This window comes from Bos indicus, chromosome 3 (assembly GCF_029378745.1).
Source record: "Bos indicus isolate NIAB-ARS_2022 breed Sahiwal x Tharparkar chromosome 3, NIAB-ARS_B.indTharparkar_mat_pri_1.0, whole genome shotgun sequence".
Lineage (NCBI taxonomy): Eukaryota > Metazoa > Chordata > Mammalia > Artiodactyla > Bovidae > Bos > Bos indicus.
This window is the reverse complement of record NC_091762.1, coordinates 19,344,164-19,368,891: the sequence shown is the minus strand read 5'-3', so window position 1 is coordinate 19,368,891 and position 24,728 is coordinate 19,344,164. Positions and strand designations below refer to the sequence as shown.

The 24,728-nt window shown below is 37.2% G+C and overlaps 1 protein-coding gene across 3 annotated transcripts in view; it reads left to right on the top strand.

Annotated features, from left to right (window-relative positions):
* SNX27 (sorting nexin 27) overlaps positions 1-24,728 on the top strand; it is an 80,392-nt gene that overhangs the window by 33,148 nt on the left and 22,516 nt on the right. For all 3 annotated transcript variants that reach the window (XR_011565688.1, XM_070785671.1, XM_019955496.2), the window contains exons 3-6: positions 15,552-15,744; positions 17,301-17,365; positions 19,187-19,291; positions 22,232-22,310. Coding sequence is in view for 2 of the 3 variants with exons in the window: in XM_070785671.1 (XP_070641772.1) it covers positions 15,552-15,744; positions 17,301-17,365; positions 19,187-19,291; positions 22,232-22,310 (442 nt within the window). In the remaining variant the exon portion in view is untranslated. The remainder of the gene's footprint in view (positions 1-15,551; positions 15,745-17,300; positions 17,366-19,186; positions 19,292-22,231; positions 22,311-24,728) is intronic.

Here is a 24,728-nt window from a genome sequence, read left to right as displayed (position 1 = left end):
TACTTTGCTAGCGTGTGAGATGAGTGCAATTGTGCAGTAGTTTGAGCATTCTTTGGCATTGCCTTTCTTTGGGATTGGAATGAAAACTGACCTTTTCCAGTCCTGTGGCCACTGCTGAGTTTTCCAAATTTGCTGGCATATTGAGTGCAGCACTTTCGCAGCATCATCTTTCACGATTTGAAATAGCTCAACTGGAATTCCATCACCTCCACTAGCTTTGTTCATAGTGATGCTTCCTAAGGCCCACTTGACTTCACATTCCAGGATGTCCGGCTCTAGGTGAGTGTGAGTGATCACACCTTCCTGATTATCTGGGTTGTGAAGATCTTTTTTGTACTGTTCATCTGTGTATTCTTGCCACCTGTTCTTAATATCTTCTGCTTCTGTTAGGTCCATACCATTTCTGTCCTTTATCGAGCCCATCTTTGCATGAAATGTTCCCTGGGTATCTCTAATTTTCTTGAAGAGATCGCTAGTCTTTCCCATTCTATTGTGTCCTCTTATTTCTTTGCATTGATCGCTGAGCAAGGCTTTCTTATCTCTTCTTGTTATTCGTTGGAACTCTGCATTCAGATGCTTTATCTTTCCTTTTCTCCTTTGCTTTTCGCTTCTCTTCTTTTCACAGCTATTTAAGGCCTCCTCAGACAGCCATTTTGCTGTTTTGCATTTCTTTTTCCTGGGGATGATCTTGCTCCCTGTCTCCTGTACGATGTCACGAACCTCTGTCCATAGTTCATCAGGCACTCTGTCTATCAGATCTAGTCCCTTAAATCTATTTTTCACTTCCACTGTATAGTCGTAAGGGATTTGATTTAGGTCATACCTGAATGGTCTAGTGGTTTTCCCCACTTTCTTCAATTTAAGTCTAAATTTGGCAATAAGGAGTTCATGGTCTGAGCCACAGTCAGCTCCTGGTCTTGTTTTTGCTGACTGTATAGAGCTTCTCCATCTTTGGCTGCAAAGGATATAATCAATCTGATTTCAGTGTTGACCATCTGGTGATGTCCAGGTGTAGCGTCTTCTCCTGTGTTGTTGGAAGAGAGTGTTTGCTATGACCAGTACATTCTCTTGGCAGAACTGTATTAGCCTTTGCCCTGCTTCATTCTGTACTCCAAGCCCAGATTTGCCTGTTACTCCAGGTATTTCTTGACTTCTTACTTTTGCATTCCAGTCCCCTATAATGAAAAGGACATCTTTTTTGGGTGTTAGTTCTAGCGGGTCTTGTAGGTCTTCATAGAACCGTTCAACTTCAGCTTCTTCAGCATTACTCTTTGGGGCATAGACTTGGATTACTGTGATACGCAGAGTACATCATGAGAAACACTGGGCTGGAGGAAGCACAAACTGGAATCAAGATTGCCGGGAGAAATATCAACAACCTCATATACGCAGATGACACCACTCTTATGGCAGAAAGTGAAGAATTAAAGAGCCTTTTGATGGAAGTGAAAGAAGAGAGTGAAAAAGTTGCCTTAAAGCTCAACATTCAGAAAACTAAGATCATGGCATCTAGTCTCATCACTTCATGGGAAATAGATGGGGAAACAGTAGAAACCGTGGCTGACTTTATATTTTGGGGGCTCCAAAATCACTGCAGATGGTGATTGCAGCCATGAAATTAAAAGACGCTTACTCCTTGGAAGGAAAGTTATGATCAACCTAGACAACATATTAAAAAGCAGAGACTACTTTGTCAACAAAGGTCCATCTAGTCAAGGCTATGGTTTTTCCTCTAGTCATGTATGGATGTGAGAGTTGGACTATAAAGAAAGCTGAGCACCGAAGAATTGATGCTTTTGAACTGTGGTGTTGGAGAAGACTCTTGAGAGTCCCTTGAACTGCAAGGAGATCTAACAAGTCCATCGTAAAGGAGATCAGTCCTGGGTGTTCATTGGAGGGACTGGTGTTGAAGCTGAAACTCCAGTCCTTTGGCCACCTGATGCAGAGAGCTGACTCATTTGAAAAGACCCTGATGCTGGGAAAGGTTGAGGGCAGGAGGAGAAGGGGACGACAGAGGATGAGATGGTTGGATGGCATCACTGACACAATGGACACGGGTTTGGGTGAACTCCAGGAGTTGGTGATGGACAGGGAGGCCTGGCGTGCTGCGGTTCCTGGGGTCGCAAAGAGTCGGACACGACTGAGCAACTGAACTAAACTGAACTGAAAATAAGTGAAACCATACCGTCTATAATCTTTCATGTCTAGGTTTGTTCGCTTAGTGTAGTTCTTCTAAGATTGATGCGTGTGGTTGCATAGACCAATAGATTATTGCCTTTACTGATAGTATTCCATTGGATGGATTTATTACAATTTATTTATCCATCCACTTGTTGTTGCCCATTTGTGTTGTTTCCAGTTTGGGCTGTTATTACTGAAGCTGCCGTGAAATAACATTAACGTACAAGTTTTTATGTAGAGTTATGTTTTCATTTCCCTTGAGTATATACATAGCTAGAAATGGCAATTGCAGGATCAAATGCTAAGTGTAAGTAACCTTATAAACTGTTTTTCAAAGAGGCTGTACTATTTTTGTATTCTCATCTGTAGTGGAGTGTTCCAGTTGCTCCATAACCTCTTGAACACTTGGTATTTTCAGGTTTTAAATTCTGGTCATTCTGAATATAATGGTAGCTCTCTCTGATTTTAATTTGCATTTGCCTAGTGACTCATGGTGAGTGCATTTTCATGTGCTTACTGGCTTTTTTTATATCTTCATTGTTGAGGTAGCTGTTCTACTCTTGCCCATTTAAAAAATTGGGCTGTTTGTCTTGTTATTTTGTGTAAGAGTTCTTTATGTATTCTGTATATGTCTTCTATCAGATAGATGCCTTGTAAAATATTTTTCCCAGTCTGTGGCTTGCCTTTTTATTTTATTTTTAGCTGCCTTTGGAAAAAAAAAAAAGCTATAAAGTTTGATGAAGTCTGGTTTGTCAATTTCTTTCTGTTATGGATGTTACTTTTTTGTATTCTAAGAAATCTGCCTGCCCCAAGGATGCAAATATTTTATATTTTCTTAAGAAAGTTTTATAGTTTTACCTTTCTGTTTTTGCAATAACTTTATTTTGAGGTTTGAGTCACATATCATAAAGTCACCCATTTAAAGTATACAGTTCAGTCGTTCTTGGTATGCTCAGCATTGTGCAACTATCACCACAATTTTAGAACATTTTCATCCTCTCAAAAAGAAACTTTGTATCCTTTAGCCTTCATTCTTCAAACCTCCTATCCCCTCTGGTCGTAGGCATCTACCTTGCATTTCTGTAGATTTGCCCATTCTGGATGTTTCATATAAATGGAGCCATATGTGTTTTCAAAGTTTATCCATGTTGTAGCATGTATCAACCAAATGGCATTCCATTTTATGAATATACCACATTTAACTTATCTGTTCTTCAGTTGATGGACATTTGGGTTTTTTCTACTTTTTGCTTCTTATGTATAATGCTGGATTGAGCATGTGTATACAAGTTTTTGTGTGGATACCTGTTTTCATTTCTCTTGGAAAGAAATACTCAGGAGTATGTAGAATCGCTGGGTTATATAATAACTTTTATGATGAACTTTTTGAGGAAATGCCAAATTGTTTTCCAAAGTGGCTGGATCCTGGTTTTCTTATTTGTTGTGTTTTTTTTTTGGCTGCTCTGTGCTTGAATGCAGGATCTTAGTTCCCTGACCAGGGATCAAACCCACACCCCTTGTATTAGAAGTGTGGAGTTTTAACCACTGGACTGCCAGAGAAATCCCAGTTTTATTCTTATGTTTAGGTCTGTGGTCCATTTTGAGTTGACTGTTTTATATGTATAATCTAGGGGTCAAGGTTATTCTCCCCCAACCCCCGTCATGTGGACATCTTGTTTCAGCAGTTGTGTTGAAAAGACCATTCTTTCCCCATTGAAACGTCTTGACATTATTGTTGAAAATCAGTTGAACATATATGTGTGTTCTTATTTTTGTATTCATTGAGTATATGTCTGAACATTTTAATATTTATGTCGTTTTGAGTTTGTCCTCTGTTTAGTGTGTTTGTTTTCCTTGAGAATGGCTCATATCTTCTGAGTTCTTTGTATAGTGAGTAATTTTGGACTGTGTCCTGGTTATTATGAATGTTACAATTGTGTAGGCTCTGGATTCTGTGATATTCTTCTGAGGAATGTTGATGTGTTTATTTTACCTGGCAGTTAACTGAGTAAGCTGTGTCAGCTTCTGTGAGTTGTACAAGTCTCAGTACAGTTCTTTAAGCTTTTGCTGTGCTGCTTTTGAGTCTGTCTGATGTGTATATCATTTAGGGAGGAATCAGCCTGAGGTGTATGTGATGTTTGTTCACAGAGTTAAGGCATCTCTTTCTCTGATTCTCTCTCCTTCGGGATTCCCCACTCATTTTGGTGGCATCTGTGATTGCCCAGAACCTGTCTCTCTTTCCTCCAGCCAGAAAGAGGTCTGTTGGAGTTTTAGTTGCTTAAGTTATGCTACTCTTTGACTGAGGTCTACTATGAAAGCAAAACTCCCAAAAGTAGGAAACTCCCCAGCTTTTTGTCAGTTGCTTTATGTTTTGACTCCTATCTACAATTTTAGGGTACTATTCAGAATCCTCAAGTAATTGGTTTTTGTATTTTTTTCCAGAGTTTGTGGTTGTTCACTGTGAGGGTTGGTCTATAGTGAGTTTACCTGAAGCATAATCTTCAGTTCTACCCATTTTTTATGTGTAATGAAGCTATTATGTTGTTTTGATGAATTGATCCCTTAAACATTCTCTCTTGTAATGTTCTTTGTTCTGAAGTCCTGCTCTAATGTTAACATATAGCCACTAATAGTCATTTCAGCCTTCTTTTGATTATTGTTTTCATTGGATATCTCTTCCGTCCTTTTTAACCTATCTGTATAATTATATTTGAAATGAGTTTATTGTAGATAGCATATAATTGTGTCTTGCTTTTTTATGCAGTCTGGAAATCTTGGTCTTTTATTTACAGTGCGTAGTCTGCTACCTTAGTATAATTATTGATATAGTTAAAATTAAGTCTGCCATCTTATTCTTTGTTATCTGTATCTCATCTGCTCTTTATTCCTCCTTTCTTGCTCTTTTCAATTAATAGAATATTTTTAATGATACCATGTTATCTCTATATAATTTGTTTCATTTTGTTAGTGGTTGTTCTAGGTTTACAGTATGCATCTTTATAAATAGTATCTTTAATACATTATTGCTTCTCAGTGTAAGAATTTACTAATGATATATTTCATTTCTACCTTTTATCCTTTGTGCTGTTGTTATACATTTTTCTTCTATATGTATGATAAATTTTATGAGATTTTGTTGTCTTTGCTTTAAGTAATTAAAGAGATTGAAAATGAGAAGAGTTTCTTTATATTTAAGCACGTATTTCCATTTCTTGTGTTTTTCGTTCCTTTGTATAATTGTAGTTTCAGTTTCCATCTGGTATCATATTCCTTCTGCCTGAAGAAATTCCATTAATATTCTTGTAGTGTAGATCTGCTGGCAGTGATTTCTCTTAGCTTTTGTTGATCTGAAGAAGTCTTTATTTCACCCTTATATTTGAAAGGCATAAAATTCAGGGATGATGATTTTTTTTCTTTCAGTACATTAAAAATGTCATGCCAAGGAATCAGCTCTTAGTTTCATCAGTCTTTTCTATTATTCTGTTGTTATTTAGTCTCTTTCATTTATTTCTGGTCTGATCTTTATGGTCTCTTTCCTTCTACTAACTTTAGGTTTTGCTTGTGTTTTTTTCTAGTTACTTTACGTGTAAGTTTAGCTTGTTTATTTGAGATTTTTCTTGTTTCCTGAAGTAGACTTATATTGTTATAAACATCTCTTAGAACTGCTTTTGTTGTTTGCATAGGTTTTGGATCATTGTGTTTTCATTTGTCTCCATGTATTTTTAAATTTCCTCTTCGATTTCTTCACCCATTGTTTTTGTTGAGTAGCATATTGTTTAGCTTCCATGTGTTTGTGGTTTTTGCAGTTTTTTTCTGTAATTCATTTCTAGTCTCATAGCATTGTGGTCAGAAAAGATGTTTGATATGGTTTCAATCTTAAATTTCATGAGACTTGTTTTGTAGTCTAGTATGTGATCTGTTCTGGAGACTGTTCTATGTGCACTTGAAAAGAATGAATAATTTGCTTCTTTTGGGTGGGATGTTATACATGCTAGCAAAGTACTGCTCAGAATCCTTCAAGCTAGGCTTCAACAGTATGTGAACCTAGAACTTCCAGACTTACAAGCTGGATTTGGAAAAGGCAGAGGAACCAGAGATCTAATTGCTGACATCTGTTGAATCATAGACAAAGCTAGAGAATTCCAGAAAAGCGATTACTTCTGCTTCATTAACTATGCTGAAGCCTTTGACTGTGTAGATCACAACAAACTGGAAAATTCTTAAAGAGATGGGAATACCAGACCACCTGACCTGCCTTCTGAGAAACCTGTATGCAGGTCAAGAGGCAACAGTTACAACTGGACATGGAACAACGGACTGGTTCAAAATTGGGAATGGAATATGACAGGGCTGTATATTGTCACCCTGCTTATTCAACTTATATGCAGAGTATATCATGTGAAATGCCATGCTGGATGAAACACAAGTTGAAATCAAGATTGTGGGAAGAAATATCAAGTATGCAGATGACACCACCCTTATGGCTGAAAGCAAAGAAGATCTAAAGAGCCTGTTGATGAAAGTGAAAGAGGAGAGTGAAAAGTTGTCTTAAAACTCAGCATTCAAAAAATGAAAGTCATGGCATCCGGTCCCATCACTTCATGGCAAATAGATGGGGAAGCAGTGGAAACAGTGACAGACTTTATTTTCTTGAGCTCCAGAATCTCTGTGGATGGTGACTGCAGTCATGAAATTAAAGGACACTTGTTCCTTGGAAGAAAGGGAATGATAAACCTAGACAGCATATTAAAAAGCAGAGACATTACTTTGCCTACAAAGGTCCATCTAGTCAAAGCTATGGTTTTTCCAGTAGTCATGGATGGATGTGAGAACTGGACAGTAAAATAAGCTGAGTGCTGAAGAACTGATGCTTTCAAACTGTGGTGCTGGAAAGGACTCTTGAGAGTCCCCTGGACTGCAAGAAGATCAAACCAGTCAATCCTAAAGGAAATCAGTCCTGAATATTCATTGGAAGGACTGATGCTAAAGCTAAAGCTCCAATCCTTTGGCCACCTGATGGGAAGAGCTGACTCACTGGAAAAGACCCTGATCCTGGGAAAGACTGAAGGCAGGAGGAGAAGCGGGTAACAGAGGATGAGATGGTTGGATGGCATCACCAACTTAATGAATATGAGTTTGAGCAAACTCCAGGAGATGGTGAAGGACAGGGAAGGCTGGCGTGCTACAGTCCATGGGGTTGCAAAGAGTCGGACACAACTGAGTGACTGAATAGCAACAACAGCAACTATATATATATATATATAGTTGTCCATCTGGTTAAGTCCATTTGGTCTGATGTGTCATTTAAGGCTAGTGTTAATTATTGATTTTCTTCTTTTTTTTTTCGCCATAGCACTTGGCATGTGGGTCTTAGTTCCCCGCCGGCCCCCCCCCCCCCCCCGCCCCCAGAGATTGAACCCACAACTCCTGCATTGGCAGTGCAGAGTCTTAACCACTGGAATGCTGGGACTATCCCTCATTATTGATTTTCTCTTTGGATTATCTCTCCATTGATGTAGGTGTGGTGTTAAAGTCCTGTACTGTCATTGTGTTACTGTCAGTTTGTCCCCCTTTATATTTATTAATATTTGCTTTATGTATTTAGGTGCTCCTATGTTGGGTGCATGGGCTTCCCTGGTGGCTCAGATGGTAAAGAATCTGCCTGCAATGCAGAAGACCTGGGTTTGATCCCTGGGTTGTGAAGATCCCCTGGAGAAGGGAATAGCAACCCACTCCAGTATTCTTGCTTGGAGAATTCCATGGACAGAGGAGCCTGGCGGGCTATAGTCCATGAGGTGTCAAAGAGTCGGACATGACTGAGCGACTAACACAGCAGCAACAGCGTGTTGGGTACATACATATTTACAATTGTTACATCTTACTGGATTGATTCATTGATTGTTATGTAATTTTCTGCTTTATCTCTTATTACAGACCTTGTTTTAAAGTGTATTTGGTTTGATATAAGTATTGTTACCCTGGCTTTCTTTACATTTCATTCATATGGCATACCTTTTTCCATTCCCTCCTTTTCTGCCTGTGTGTCTTTAGATCTGAAGTGAGTTTCTCTTAGGCAGCATATATATGGTTCTTGTTTGTATATCCATTCAGCAGCTCTGTGTCTTTGATTGGAATACCTAGTCGACTTATATTTAAAGTAATTGGATAGATTTGTACTTATTGTTGTTTTATTAATTGTTTGGGGGTTGTTTTTATGGCCCTTTTTTGTTCTTTTCTTTGTCTTTTGCTTTTTACCACGTCTTTAGCGTTCTGTTTGGATTCCTTTCTCTTCTTTGTGTGTATATCTTGTGTAGACGTTTGGTTTGTGATTACCATGAAGTTTATATATAGCAGTCTGTCACTCGATTAAGTTTCTGATCCCTTAATTTTGAATGCATTTTAACAATCCTGTGTTTTTACTCCTCACCATGTTTATTGTTTTTAACATCATATTTTACATCCTTTTTTGATGTGTATATCTCTTAACTGCTTATTGTGATATCGGTGATTTTGATACTTTTGTCTTTTAACCTCCCTTCTAGCTTTATAACTGACTGATCAACTAACTGCCTTTACTGTATGTTTGTCTTTTCCTTTCCTAATTTCTTATTTCTAGTTGTGGCCTTTTTTGCATAGAGAAGTCCCTTTAGCATTTCTTGTAAAGTTGGTTTCATAGGGCTAAACTCTTTTAGCTTTTGCTTGTCTGTAAACCTTTTTTGATTTTCTCCTTCAAATCTGAATAATATCCTTTCCAGGTAGAGTATTCTTGGTTGTGGCTTTTTTCCTTTCATCATTACAGTATACTGTGTCACTCCCTACTGGTCTGCGGTTTCTGCTGAAAAGTTGACTGATAGTCTTATGGGAGTTAGTTCCCTTGTGCATAACTAGTTGCTTTTCCTTTGTTGCTTTTAATATTCTTTCTTAATCTTTAATTTTTGCTGTTTTAATGACAGTGTGTCTTGGTGTGGTCCTCTTTGGGTTAGTTTGTTTGGGACTCACTGTGCTTCCCAGATCTGGATGTCTGCTTTCTTTTCTAAGTTAGGAAAGTTTTTAGTTACTACATCTTCAAATAAGCTCTCAGCACCTTTTATTTCTTTTCTCCTTCTGGGACCCCTGTTAAATGAATGTTATATGCTTGATGTTGTCCTAAAGGTCTCATTTTTAAAAATTATTTTTCCTTTTTTTCTGTTCAGTTTGAGTTATTTTCTTTACTCTGTCTTCTAGTTTTCTGATTCATTCCTCTGTATCATCTAATCTGTTATTGAATCCTTCTAGTGTATTTTTTATTTTAGTTACTGTATTTTTCATCTGTTTGGGTCTACTTTATATTTTCTAACTCTCTGTTAGAAAAATTCTGACTTCTCACTGTGTTCATCTAGTCTTCTCCAAAGTTCTTTGAACATTTTTATGGTCATTACCTTGAAATCTTTGTTGCATAAATTGCTTATCTCTATTTCACTTAGTTCTTCTTCTGGGGTTTTGTCTTATTCCTTTGTTTGGAACATATTCCTCTGTAGCCTCATTTTGCCAGTTCTGTGTTTTTATTTCTATGTATTTGGTAGGTTGGTATGTTTCCTTATCATGGAGAAGTGGCCTTAAGTAGGAAATACCTGTGGGCCAGCAGCATACTTGCTTCTGGTCTCCAGACCTTTATGCTTTAGGGGTGCCATCTATATGGGCTGCATGAGCCCTTCTGTTGTGGCAGGCTGACTGCTTGAGGCACATTGGTAGGCATGGCTGACTCCTGATTGGGTTGGTTGCCAAGCCTTGCCTAGTGCAGAAGCTATCAGCCACTGGTGGGTGGGGCCGTGTCCTGGGAGGGTTCTGGGTCAGATGTCAGACTGCTGGTGAGTGGGGCCAGTTCCTGACTCAGCTGGCTGAGGGGTCTGGGGTTTTCCACAGTTGATATTGGCCCATTGGTGGGTGAGCCTTGATCCCTGGGCAGCTGGCCAATAAATATATATGGAGAGACGATAATCAGCATCATTAATAATCTTGGAACTGTAAATTAGGACCAGAGCAAGAAATCTTTTCATACCCATTCCATTTGCAAAAATTAAGAGGATCTTTTTATATTATTACTGAAAAGGAGTGTAAGGAGCATAAATTTATGTAACTGCTTTAGCTTATAAGTTGGCATTGTCTCCTTAGGTTGAATGTTCACATACCTTATAATTCTGAAGTTCCTCACATAGAGTATATCCAGGAGAATCTCTTATATTACTGTATATACTACAGGCAGCACATGCACCAATGTTCACAGTAGCATTGTTCATAATGGCTAAAACCAAGAAATATTAAAACCCAGAAACAACCTAAATGTATGTCAACAGAACAGATTTTTTAAAAAATGTAAAACAACAAAGTGTTATGTACAGTAGAATAAACCACAAAGATATATAGCATTGTGGATGAGACTATGTGAAAAAATAAGTGCCAAAAAGTCTTATTCTGCATGATAGACTTTTAATAAAACTGAAATATCCTTCAAAAATTAAAATAAGGACTTTCTTGATGGTCCAGTGGTTAAGAATCTGCCTGCCAATGCAGAGGACACAGGTTTGATCCCTAGTCTGGGAAGATTCCATGTACCTTGAGGCAGCTAAACCCATGCACCACAACTGCTGAGCCCACGTGTCACAACTGCTGAAGCCCATGTGCTCTAGAGCCTGTGCTGTGCAACAGGAGAAGCTGCTGCAGTGAGAAACCCACACACCACATCTAGAGAGTAGCCCCACCTTCCCACAGCTAGAGAAAAGCTGCACACAGCAACAAAGACCCAGGGCAGCCAAAAAATGAACATAAAAAATAAAAATGTAAAGAGTACATGTAAACGTAGGAATAAACTATGAAAAGAAAAACAGGAATAATGAAACACGGTTGAGCCTAATAATTTTGAGAGAGAAACAGGGAGATGGGGTGAAGGAGGCAGAGACTATGTGGTTAGGGATGTTTTTGTCAAGGCCTTAGTTTTTAGTTTATTTTTTACAGTGTTCAGTTCAGTTCAGTTCAGTCACTCAGTCGTGTCCGACTTTTTGCTACCCCATGAATCACAGCATGCCAGGCCTCCCTGTCCATCACCAACTCCCGGAATTCACTCAAACTCATGTCCATCGAGTCGGTGATGCCATCCAGTCATCTCATCCTCTGTCGTCCCCATCTCCTCCTGCCCCCAATCCCTCCCAGTATCAGGGTCTTTTCCAGTGAGTCAATTCTTGGCATGAGGTGGCCAAAGTATTGGAGTTTCAGCTTCAGCATCAGTCCTTCCAATGAACACCCAGGACTGATCTCCTTTAGGATGGACTGGTTGGATCTCCTTGCAGTCCAAGGGACTTTCAAGAGTCTTCTCCAACACCACAGTTCAAAAGCGTCAGTTCTTCAGCACTCAGCTTTCTTCACAGTCCAACTCTCACATTAAACATAACTAAATTGGGATTTCCCTGGTGGTCCAATGATTAAGACACTCTGTGCTTCCACTGCAGGAGGTGTGAGTTCAATCCCTGGTTGGTGAAGATCCCACATGCAGTGTGGAATGGCAAAAAAAAAAAAATCAATTAAATAAATTTTAAAAGATAAAAATATCTGAATTAAATATCCAAACAGAGTTCATCAAAATGAGACTGTGTTATGAACCAAGGATTGTTGTTAACCCAATTCTATACACCTGAGGTCCAAATAAAGAAAATAGATGCCATTTACGATCTACATTAGGGAAAACACACACACGTAGCCTAAGTTCTTTAGTAGCATCTTGTTGTCTTTTGATTTTTTTCTTTCCAAGAAGAAACCTAAATACTTCAGCATTGGGAAAGAATCCCTTAGTTAAGGATCTCATGCATTTCACTCAGAAATCAGATAAGAATGCTGAATCTCCTTTTGCTGTTATAAGCAGCTTGTGAATAGCCAATAAGGTGTCCTTTGGAAGACAAATTTTCAGCTAAAAGCAAGATTAAATGGCAAGGTGGCATTGGAAACAATTTGTTGGTCCTAATGTACATTGAGGATTTATGCAGATCAGTAGCATGAACCAGATGAATGTCTGTTTGACATTTGGAGGCAGAACTTGGGTGGTGGTGTCATTCTTTTTTTCTTCTTCTTGGAGGATAATTGCTTTACAATATTGTGTCTGATCACTTTTGCATTGTTTAAGGAGATTCTCTTCTGTGTGTTCAGTAGCACAATTCATGTGGGTTACTAGAGACTTGAGAAAGAACATTTTAATATTCAGATCCTACACAGAATGAGATGTTACCATTTAAAAGCCTTAAGAAATCTGTAAGTGGGGATTAAGGAACCAACAAAATAAAGATCTCTGTTACCTGGAATTTTGTTTTTTGATATTGAATATAGAGCCCAGATATTACTAGAATTGCTTTCCCTACAGTGGTTTGTGCTTTTGTGAGAATTTATCAGTTACCACTTTCTGGCATTCATTCCACAGAATTGAGTCATGAGGATAAAGCAAAATGGTATGGCATGGATTTTCAACATTTACATATAGAGAAATTTAAAAATTATTTCAAAGCTGATTTTTGAAACTTTTATTTGCAGAATCCAGAAATTTAGACATTATTTCAAAGCTGAATTTTGAAACTTTTATTTGCAGAATCCAGATCACCGATCAGATAAGTTTTACACTTTGCCCACTCATAATTCATTCCTTTTCCCTCATTGGGGTCGAACTCAGCAAAGAGTATCTCAAGAGGGCAATAACTTGTTACCCTTGGAAGCTGACTTTGCAATCTGAACATTCCAACTTTTGAAGTTTTGTAGGATATGGTCAGTTGGAGAAGACAGTGACCAGTGATCGTTAAATTCAACATGTTCTCGCAAGCTGGACAAACTGTCTAATTCCATGTATGAGCCAGCCAGTCTGGGGTTTACATTAAGATGGAAAGATCCTAGAAGTACTGCCTGCCTGCCTATATCTTTAGTCCCTATTTTATGATAATCTCCTTCTTGTCTGGCAAATATATTTTTTGACAGACCATTCTCATTTGTAATGAGACCATGGTCATTTCTCATGGACTTTCACGAGTTGATTCAGTGGGGAATCAGTCCTTTTCTTTGCAAATGAGTGTGTCCAAATCAGCGAAATGAATACTAATGGATCATAGGTTAATTTTAAGGACAAATGAAGAACAAAGCATCACTGTTGTAATATATTTTTGTATGTTTTTCGTTTGCTAAGCACCGCTAATATAAAAATGGTTTAGCTCTTGTGGAAGCCATTCCTACCTGCATGGATGTATTACTGAACTGTCAGGCATCCTATTTATAGTTCTGTTCCCTTTGACTTCACATTTAAGTGGGAAGAGGTGGGTGGTGAGAGGCTATTTGATGTTACTGTTCTCACCTTATGAGAAACTGAAATTTTAGGGTTGAAATCGTCACAAAGGCCTCTTAAGTTTTAGGATTCTTTCTACCCTAAGAAATGTTTTGTTAGACTTGAGATCACTCAAGTGATCATCACTGGGGAAATGTAGTCATAGTCTTTAGAAGGCAGTGATGGGAATACTTGGTATTACGTGTGATTCATTACAATCAGTTACAAATTTGCATGATAATTATAAGAAGAAAACTTGTTGATCAGGATTGTATTCATTCCCTGGACACTGATAGTAGTTAGAGGCTTTGCTTATGGGAGGATCATAGGAGGAGAGTTGTGAGAGAGGAGTTTTGAATGACTAAATTATTATTACATTTAATTTATACTTCTTAAATCATAGAAGCATGGAAAAGATTCTTCTTGAGACTGAAGGAAATGGTTTGGTGTATACATTCTCAGTGTCTAAGTCTTTGTTTATGTATTAAATTGAAGTATAGTTGATTTAGAGTAATTGTGTTAACTACATCTGTACAACAAAGTGATTCAGTTATATATATATATTCTTTTGTAAGAATATATATATATTCTTTTTTGTATACATTCATACATATATATATATACACTTTCTTTTTTATGTTCTTTTCCATTATGGTTTATCATAGGATATTGAATATAGTTCTCTATGCTGTACAGTAGGACCTTGTTGTTCATCCATTCTGTATATAAAAGCTTACGTCTGGTAACCCCAGCCTGCTACTCCCATCTCTCCCCCAACCCCTTCCCTCTTAGCAACCACCAGTCTGTTCTATGTTCAGTGACTAAGTCTTGATTACACGAGTAGATGACCTGTTTTGTGCACGTTTAAATTTTTGACTGATTTTTGCTAATCCAGTAAGTGTGATTTGGGGCTAATTTTCCCATCTCTGTGTAATTTGATATGTTCTGAGACTACAAAGTTACTTACTTGATGTTTTTGTATCATGTATCCTACCACTTTCCTTTATGAGGACACATATCTAAGAATTGCACATATATACATTCATTTCTCCATCAAATATTTACTGAGTGCCTACCGTGCCCCAGGCCCTATTCGAGAAGCTTGGCATGCATCTGTGAACAATAGATAAAAATCTGTCTACTTTTTTATGAGGATTATTAACTGTTTATTATTATGAGGAGGTCCTTAGAGTACATTTATTCTTCAGCTTTTTGTTAACTCTGTTTTAATGTTGGAAAGGAGAAGACCAAAACTAGGGACATCTGATTTTAAAAAGGAGCTTTGGCAAAAATGATCTTTTTGGTAGCAAAAATACCAGTATTGCTTACATCATTGTTTAGACCTTTTCTTTGGAAATGTGGTTCACACACAAATGTCAGTCACTTTGCTTTATGATCAGTTCTAACTTTTTTACATCTCTCTCCAAATTTGCTTGCTTGTTCATTCACATTGGCTTTGAATGATTTTTAATTTTCTGAAAATAAAAACTGATAATTGGCTCCAAAGATATTTAAAACAGTGTGCTGGAGTTTAATTGTAATAGCAAAAATAAGATCATGGGCCCCTTGAAGGCAGTATCTGTCTTTTTTACATACAATTTCTGGCATGTTTATTAAAAGTAAATCTTGTTTTATGGTGACCTTGAATGTAAATTCTCTGTTAAGTATATAGAGAAATATACCTGCTGCTGCTGCTGCTGCTGCTAAGTCACTTCAGTTGTGTCCGACTTTGCAACCCCATAGATGGCAGCCCACCAGGCTCCCTCGTCCCTGGGATTCTCCAGGCAAGAACATTGGAGTGGGTTGCCATTTCCTTCTCCAATGCATGAAAGTGAAGTCGCTCAGTTGTGTCCGACTCTTCATGACCCCATGGACTGCAGCCTACCAGGCTCCTTCATCCATGGGATTTTCCAGGCGAGAGTACTGGAGTGGGGTGCCATTGCCTTCTCTGATCTAACCAGTGTTAATCTGAGCCTGACTCTAGGTGATTCTGTGATTTAATATGTAGTAAGTAGGCTTTTTTTTTGTCCTTCCCCCTCACCAGGTCTACAATGTTTACATGGCAGGGAGGCAGCTGTGTTCTAAGCGGTACCGGGAATTTGCCATCTTACACCAGAACCTGAAGAGAGAGTTTGCCAACTTTACATTTCCCCGACTTCCAGGGAAGTGGCCATTCTCTTTATCAGAACAGCAATTAGATGCCCGACGTCGGGGGTTGGAAGAATATCTAGAAAAAGGTAAGCCAGCCTATTAAACTCTATTATCTTGAGTAAACATCTGGTCAAGATAGTATGTTGTGGCTCCTAAGCTGCATAGCTAAGTTTCCGGAAACTCAATAGTGAAAGTCACATTTCTGACTATAGATGTTGATTGATCTGAGCGTTAAAGCCCAACACTGAACTGTTCAGTACAACAGTTAATAGCCTATATTATTGATTCACTGAACACTTAACAACAATAGAAAAATGCATAATTATTTTGTTATGCATTAAGGACCTTTATTTATAGGGTTATATTATTTGCCAGCAAACACATACACACTCAACATGCCAAATTTATTTGGAAGCTAGGTATTTAAGACATTTTAATGAAAGTGATTCTTAGTTTACTGACATAGCCTACTTGAAAATTCCTTATTCCTTTTGGACAGGTTTGCTGAGTTGTGAGTGAGCTAAAGTCCCCTTGTTCTTAGCAGGTTATAGGTAGAAATATTAAAACTAACTTGTTATTAATATCTCAGGGCTTGCAAACAAGACATTAGGAATCTTTGTATGTGGAAGCTGAGACATTCATTTATCTAGAAAGGCAGGGAGAAATGACAAAGATCTCCTAAATATGATGGTTCAGTTTGTGGCACAGAGAAGAGACATTGCTTTGATATAGAGTTATATAATTTGCTGGGCATGCAATAGTTTTTTGTTGAAAATACTCATTTAATAGAATAATGGTCTTATGTGGTATTTAGTAATTCTGTGTCCTTATAGAAGAACTAATTGACCTAGTTGAATTTTTTAAAACTTTGGTAGAGAGCTTTCCCTGAAGAAAAACCGTTTCCTCCATAGAAGGTAGTTAAACTTCATCTATTTTTAACTTCTCTAATGTGGAATGGCCTCTAAACACAGCCCTTGGGAAATGAAAAAGAGTACAGGTTTTTTTTAATAAAATGAAGTAAAATCAGCAGTGTAATTTATTATCCCCATGAGAATGTTAAGAAATTGACTCTCTTAGATGATTACCTACCTACCTGCCTGTTTTCCTTTCCTTCCTTTTCCCTTTCTCTCTCTTTTTTTCACTTGTAGTTGTTTTGAAGTTAAACTTTGTGAGATGAGAAGAGGTACTCAGATTAATACTTGATTACCCCTTTTTTCCCAAAGTGGCTTTAAATGTTAATGATTCTCTTACTGACCTTCTCCTATGCCAAATAGATATTTTTCTTTGTATTTTAATTGTGTGTTTGATACATTCCTAATTGTCCGTACTCTTGCTCTATTCTCTGGCTTATTAACACAAGCCAGCAAAGTTGGATTTACTGAACTTTTATTTCTCTTTTATGAATGACTTCATTTGTCTAATTTAATGTTTTTAGCAAGCTGTTTCTTTGTACATTCTATTATTCCTCCGTTCTACTTCATATATAAATGTTTGTTGTGCCTTAAAATACCATGTGTCATGGATGGCATACTACTTCAGCATTGCCTGCTACTGATGATTTATATTTAAATCTTGATATGTTCTTGACTATATATTCTTGATTTTAGGGCCTCATGCCAGATTCTATCTTTGTTTTCTATAGTGTGCTCAATACGAGTCATTGGCGAAAGTGACATCATGCAGGAATTTCTATCAGAATCAGATGAGGTAGGTGAATACCCACTACAGTGACTATTTCCCTCTTGGCTCCTTGTGGGGAAAATTGAAGTTATTGATTCTGGATTGAATTGCCATAAATTCTCCAAATGACTAGTTCTTCAACTTCCTTTTTTTACGTGTTCTGCTTATCCTTCATGTCCTAGTGCTATGTCCACCTTCTCTTTGACTCCTTCCTGATGCTCAAGTCATTAATTTTCTATTCCACCAAGAACTTCTGCAGTCAGTACCACTTAATTATCACCTTGTTGCTATCTCATTCTCTAATTTTTTATACATATAGTCAGGTTATCACTTTATAATTTTACTTTACTAGAGTATGAGCTACATGTATGTAAGAGCTAAATCTTAATTATTTTCTTTTCAGCTTTTTGACATATAATTGTCAGATAGGAATTGTATCTATTTAGGTGTATGATTTAATGTTTTGATATCTGTATAAATTGTGAAATGATCACCATGGTCAAGTTAACATATTTATCACCTCATTACTGTTTCCTCCCTTCTTTCTTGTTCTTTTCTTCCTTCCATCCTTCCATCTTCCCTTCCTTCCTTTCTTCACTTCTGATCTGCCCTTTAGCAAATTTCAGATATACGAAATAGTATTGTTAACTATGATCACCATGCTGTACATGAGATCTTCAGAACAAGAGCTAAATCTTGATCATCTTTATATTCCCAGTGCCGTAGCACAATGTTAAACATATTGTAGGTGCTTAATAAATACTAATTGAATAGACAAATGACTGTGTAATGCTATTGTACTAGTATGTTATTCATTGATTATTTTATATGTATATATTTTATTTTCCCAACTGGATTAAAAGTTCTTACAGACAAGGGCTTATAACAAAGTAATGCTTAGGATGATTTTAGGCAATTTTACTTTTTTAAAAGTGGTATTTAGGAACTATTTGTTCCTAAATAGTTGTTTCTCTATAGTAAAAATTACAAGGTCACAGTTTATTAGAGGAATGTGTAAATTTATCAAAAGCAGTAAGAGAAAAGGACTTCTTTTGAATTAAGGAGGATAAGAATTGTTTACTCTTTGCTTGAAGAAAATTGTACATGTTCCAGACTAATGCAGATTCCTGAGTTTCATCAATTTTTCCTTTCAAAGGTGTGGTGGTTATTTCAGAGTCTGGAAAGGAACTTGGAATTCCACTTGAGCCAGTCTGATATTGTTGTTCAGTTGCTAAGTTGTGTCCAACTCTTTGAGACCCCATGGATGGTAGCCCACCAGGCTCCACTGTCCATGGGATTTCCCAGGCAAGAATACTGGAGTGGGTTGCCATTTCCTCCTCCAGGGAATCTTCCCAACCCAGCGTCAGACCTGTGTCTCCTGCATTGGCAGGTGGATTCTTTACCATTGACCGGTTACCAGGGAAGCCCATGCCTGACCATTTAAAACCAGAGAAAATTTGTTGAAACTACTGCTTTCAGTTGTTTTCTTTTCTCATTTGTGAGTTCTGAATGTTTGAAAGTAAGCCAAAAATCTCATCTGTGTTTGACCTAAACTGCTTCACACAAGTTTTCTGTTTTGGATATGAACACATTGAGTTTAACGTATTTCTTTCCTTCCTGTTCCTCTTAAAGGTTAACTTTTGCTGCAGCCGAAAGTCAGCTTTATGACTGACTTATAAAATGTAAATGTATTGATTTATAAGATGTCTTTTTTCCCCTTTTCATTGAAACTCGTTTTCTTTCTGTCACAAGTTTAGGTTGTTGTTTAGCTAGCATGTTGCAAGGAGAGTGAAGATATACTGGGTCATAATTTTTTTTTAATTAATTCTTTTTCTGTCTTTTCCCCAGAATTACAATGGTGTGTCCGATGTAGAGCTGAGAGTAGCATTACCAGATGGAACGACAGTTACAGTCAGGGTTAAAAAGAATAGTACTACAGACCAAGTATATCAGGTAAATTAAACTTGAATAAGTAGACTTACATTGGTTGGTTTAAAATGGAGAAAGATAGATTAAATGAGTTAATACATATAAAGTGCGTGGAGTATCTGGCATGTAATAAATTTATTAAATATTAGCTGCTACTGTTGATGTTAACTATTATTAATTTGAATGTACTTTGTCTTTCTTAAAAGAAAGGCAATAAATGTCTTAGGTTGTATTGGTTGTGATTAGTACCCCCTCTTTTTAATTGTAAAAACTTTATAATGTACATGAAAATAGACTAGTACCATGAAGTTCCATGTTCTCATCACTCATATCTAATAATCCTCAAGATTTTGCCACATTTGTGTTGCATATACAGTTTTCCTTTTCCTTTGTTTAAATATTTTAAGACAAATTCCATGTTATTGGACCTGTATGCATTTCTGTATGCATCTCTAAAAAATACGGACATTCTTCTTATATAATCACAAAACCATTATCAAACCTAAAAAATTAACTACTTGCATGGTATTAACTAATAACAAATCCATAGTCAAGTTTCCCAGTTGTCTAAAAATGATTCTTTACAGTTGGTTTGTTAAAATGTGGATCTAAACAAGGTCCTCATGTGATACTTGGTTTTTATGTTTGTTTTAATATAGGGCCAGCTCCCTTTCCTCCCCTTCCCCAACTTTTCCCCCCAGATTATTTGCTTTATTGCAGAAATTGGGTCTGTGTCCTGTGGAATGTTCCACATTCTGAATGTACCCATTTGTTTCTTTTGTCTGTTTATGTCATTTAATATGTCTTTCTGTTTCCTTATATTTTCTATAAATGAATTTTTCTCTAGAGGCTCGATTAGGTTCTGCTTTTCTGTTAAGAGTACGTCATAATCTGTGCTATATACTTCATATTACTTCTCAAAAAGAGGAACACAATATTTGGTTATCCACTTTTAGTGATTAATTAGTAGCTTTAGGTGGTAATAACTTGATATCTCCATTGTTTACTCCACTGATTTTTTTTATTCATTGAGTTTTTCACTGATGATTGCTGTTGTAACCAGTGATTTTATTAAGGGTTGCAAAATGCTGATTTTCCAATTCTCTCATGTCTTCACGTTTATTAACTAGAATTCTTCTATAAGAATGTTCCCTTATCAACTAAGGCTATTTGGTATCCTGAAATACAGTTTGTAGGGAAGAGGGGATAAATATGTAATTCTTCCCTTTTATTGCCAATTTGTGGTATAAAGAAATGGTGCCCTTATTGATTCCAGTGATATCCAGTGAGATTTTTTTTTTTTAGTATCATGTGGGTTTTTAGATACTCAGCATGATTTAATCAAAAGCAGTATTCTTTTTGGTGCTCACATTGTTCTGTCTTTGGTCATTGGAAGCTCCTTCATGTCTGCTTCTGTGGGTTTTTTTGGTGCAACTCATTTGTTTATGATAGCATCCTTGCTTACAACAAGATGCTCTGGGCTCATCTTTGTATATTTCCTATACTAGATATAGAATCAGCCATTTCCCCAAGGAGTCCTGTTTCCTTTCAGTGAGGAATGGTATTTAAAGATCATGATCCAGGTGCTGGGTATAATTGTTTCTTTTAGGCCTTTTCTTTGGTCGTTAATCTTGATTTGATAAAGGTTTTCAGAGAGACTAGCAGGTTAGTCTGGATATTAGTGCTTATTTCTACTTTGTAGCAAATAAATTATCCCCCAGACATTTACTTTATACCATGGCAAAGGGTGTGTACATGATCTGAGGTATTTCAGAAGTTATAAAATGGTAGATTGATTACAAGGAAAACATTAATTTTATATAGCTTAATGATGTTTTGTTTTCAGTATTTCTCTACAAAGGTGTAATTTTTTTTTTCAGTTCTCTCCTTACCTGATTACTGAGACTTCTAGCTATAAGCCATTTTCCAGACCCTGAAAAGATATCAGTTCCTGTCTGGTGCAGTATAGAATTGTAGCTTAGATCACTCAGAGTCTCCAGTTTCTACCTCACTTCAGGGATGACCCTAGGTCTGCTTCGTGAGCAGATCTGGGAAGAAGGATATACTTATGTTTGGTTTACTGAGACACTAATACTCAACAGCTTTTTCTTGTTTAATTAACACCTTATTTATACATTTTGGGATTGACCTTGAAAAGGAACTTTGATACTACTAGTTATGTTTTTTGCTTTGTGTTTTGTTGTTGTTTGTATGTAATTTCGGTTTTCTTTTATTTGCATATAGATCTTTCAGTTTCTTTTTATTTGTCACGTTAGGACCTTAGTTTCTAAAGAGGACTGATACTTGTTCAAAGTGACATGTTGTTCCAACAATTTGCTTTTTTCATGTGGACAAGAATGACAATAATTCTTAGGAAATGGAGGTCCCAAGCATGAGACATGGATTATCTGAAAAGTAAACAAGAATAATTTGTGAAGTATGAAAAAAAATTGATAACCAGTGTTTTAAGCTCAAGAACCAAGGATATAGATCTTGTATGGTAACGGCCTGTATTAAAATGTAGGCTGAATGTGTAAGACTAGATATTTATAAGAATATATTTTCCTCTTAAAATCTGTCCTTGTGAAGCACATGCCTTGCTGCTGCCGCTGCTAAGCCACTTCAGTTAAGTGCTGTTAAAAAAGAGCCTTATGAGATGAAGTTATATTTCAGAGAGCAAAGCTGATATTTAAGGAGAGACTATTAATAGCTTCAAAATTTGTATTTAGAGGTCATAGCTATTTGGGTCAAATACTATAGGTATTTTTACCCTTTTGTTTGATGCATGTATGTATACATACATACAAAGAAGAGTAGCTATGGACCATGGATTTAGTTTATATGAAACCAAGGTAATGAGGCCCTTCTCTTCTCCCTGATTCTCATGCATACATCTATCTTTTCCCAGCCCCGTGAAACTGTGCTTAGTTTCCCTGAAACTAATCTATTTCGTTTACACTTTAGGCAATTGCAGCAAAGGTTGGCATGGACAGTACGACAGTGAATTACTTTGCCTTATTTGAAGTGATCAATCATTCCTTTGGTAAGTGCCAGTGACTAATATTAAGTTTGGGAATATTTTATTCTAATACTAATGTACCAAATATCCCAGAAGCTGTCAGATTGAAACTGTTGGCCTAGAGAAGAAGATATTGAAGACACAGGGCAGTCCCACTAATTGGACCTGTTTCTAACAAGCAGACAGGACAAATCCCATTAAGCCCAAGTCTAGGTATCTGATAGCCTTTTTCCTCTTCTGTCAGTGTTGATTCCTTGCACCCAGCACTGAAGCAGATATTTTCATGAGATTTTTAAAAATCAGAGATTTAAAATTAATATATTCTAGTGAAACCACCTTAAAAAGAGGAGATTTTATTTAACTACAACTTGTTTTAGTGTTCTTTATGCTTTTTGTAGATTTTTAAGAATAGCTTTTTCTTTTCAGGAGTTAGAAAGAGATACACTGATTAAAAGGCTTTGCTTTAATGCATGTATTTAAGTTTCTGTGTAAACAGGTCCTCTAGGAGGTTTTATTGCATGGTGACAGAGATTTTCTCTTACATATTATTTTATAAAAGATAGGGACAGTTTCATTGAGACCACAAAGGGGAGGAAGTCGGAAGGCTGTCTTCAAATGACAGATTTCCAATGGTTTATGGGTTTTTCCACATCATACATATATAGGGGTAAGGCCAGAAACAACAGATAATATCAATAGATCAGAATTTCCCCATTCTGGAAAGGGAGAGAGTTTGGGAGATTTGAATCGCCCTGTCATCCCAGGTCAAGGTAGAACAACTTTGATTCCCCCTAACGCAGCTATTTTGCAATTATTTATTGTCTTCCCAACTCTCTGTAGTCTAATAGGCAGACATAAATGTTGCAAAGAATTGTTAAGGAACAAGGACACTTGGATTCTAATCTTATCCTTCTTTTCTAAGCTTTTCAGTTCAGTTCAGTCACTCAGTCATGTCCGACTCTTTGCAACCCCATGAACTGCAGCACGCCAGGTCTTCCTGTCCATCACCAACTCCCGGAGTTTACTCAAACTCATGCCCATTGAGTCCGTGATACCATCCAACCATCTCATCCTCTGTCATCTCCTTCACCTCCTGCCTTTAATCTTTCACAGCATCAGGGTCTTTTCCAATGAGTCAGTTCTTTGCATTAGGTGGCCAAAGTATTGGAGTTTCAGCTTCAGCATCAGTCCTTCCAATGAATATTCAGGACTGATTTCCTTTAGGATGGACTGGTTGAATCTCCTTGCAGTCCAAGGGACTCTCAAGAGTCTTCTCCAACACCACAGTTGAAAAGCATCAGTTCTTTGGTGCTCAACTTTCTTTATGGTCCAACTCTCACATCCATCCATGACTACTGGAAAAACCATAGCTTTGACTAGATGGACCTTTGTTGGCAAAGTAACATTCCTGCTTTTTAATAAGCTGTCTAGGTTGGTCATAGCTTTTCTTCCAAGGATACGCGTCTTTTTATTTCATGGCTGCAGTCACCATCTGCAGTGATTTTGGAGCCCAACAAAATAAAGTTTGTCACTGTTTCCATTGTTTCCCCATCTATTTGCCATGAAGTGATGGGACCAGATGCCATGATCTTAGTTTTCTGAATGTTGAGTTTTAAGCCAACTTTTTCACTCTCCACTTTCATCAAGAGGCTCTTTAGATCTTCTTTGCTTTCTGCCATAAGGGTGGTGTCATCTGCATATCTGAGGTTATTGATATTTTTCCTGGCGAAATCTTGATTCCAGCTTGTGTTTCATCCAGTCCAGCATTTCTCATGATGTACTCTGCATTTAAGTTAAATAAGCAGGGTGACAATAGACAGCCTTGACATACTTCTTTCCCGATTTGGAACCAGTCTATTGTTCCATGTCCAGTTCTAACTGTTGCTTTTTGACCTGCATATAGATTTCTCAGGAGGCAGGTTAGGTGGTCTGGAATTCCCATCTCTTTCAGAATTTTCCACATTTTGTTGTGATCCACATAGTCAAAGGCTTTGGCATAGTCAATAAAGCAAAAGTAGATGTTTTCCTGGAACTCTCTCACTTTTTTGATGATCCAGTGGCTGCTGGCAATTTGATCTCTGGTTCCTCTGCCTTTTCTAAATCCAGCTTGAACATCTGGAAGTTCACGGTTCATGTAGTGTTGAAGCCTGGCTTGGAGAATTTTGAGCATTACTTTGCTAGCATGTGAGATGAGTGAAATTGTGCAGTAATTGAAGCATTCTTTGGCATTGCCTTTCTTTGGGATTGGAATGAAAAACTGACCTTTTCCAGTCCTGTGGCCACTGCTGAGTTTTCCAAATTTGCTGGCATATTGAGTGCAGCACTTTCATAGCATCATCTTTTAGGATTTGAAATAGCTCAACTGGAATTCCATCACCTCCACTAAGCTTTGTTTGTAGTGATACTTCCTAAGGTCACTTGACTTCACATTCCTGGATGTCT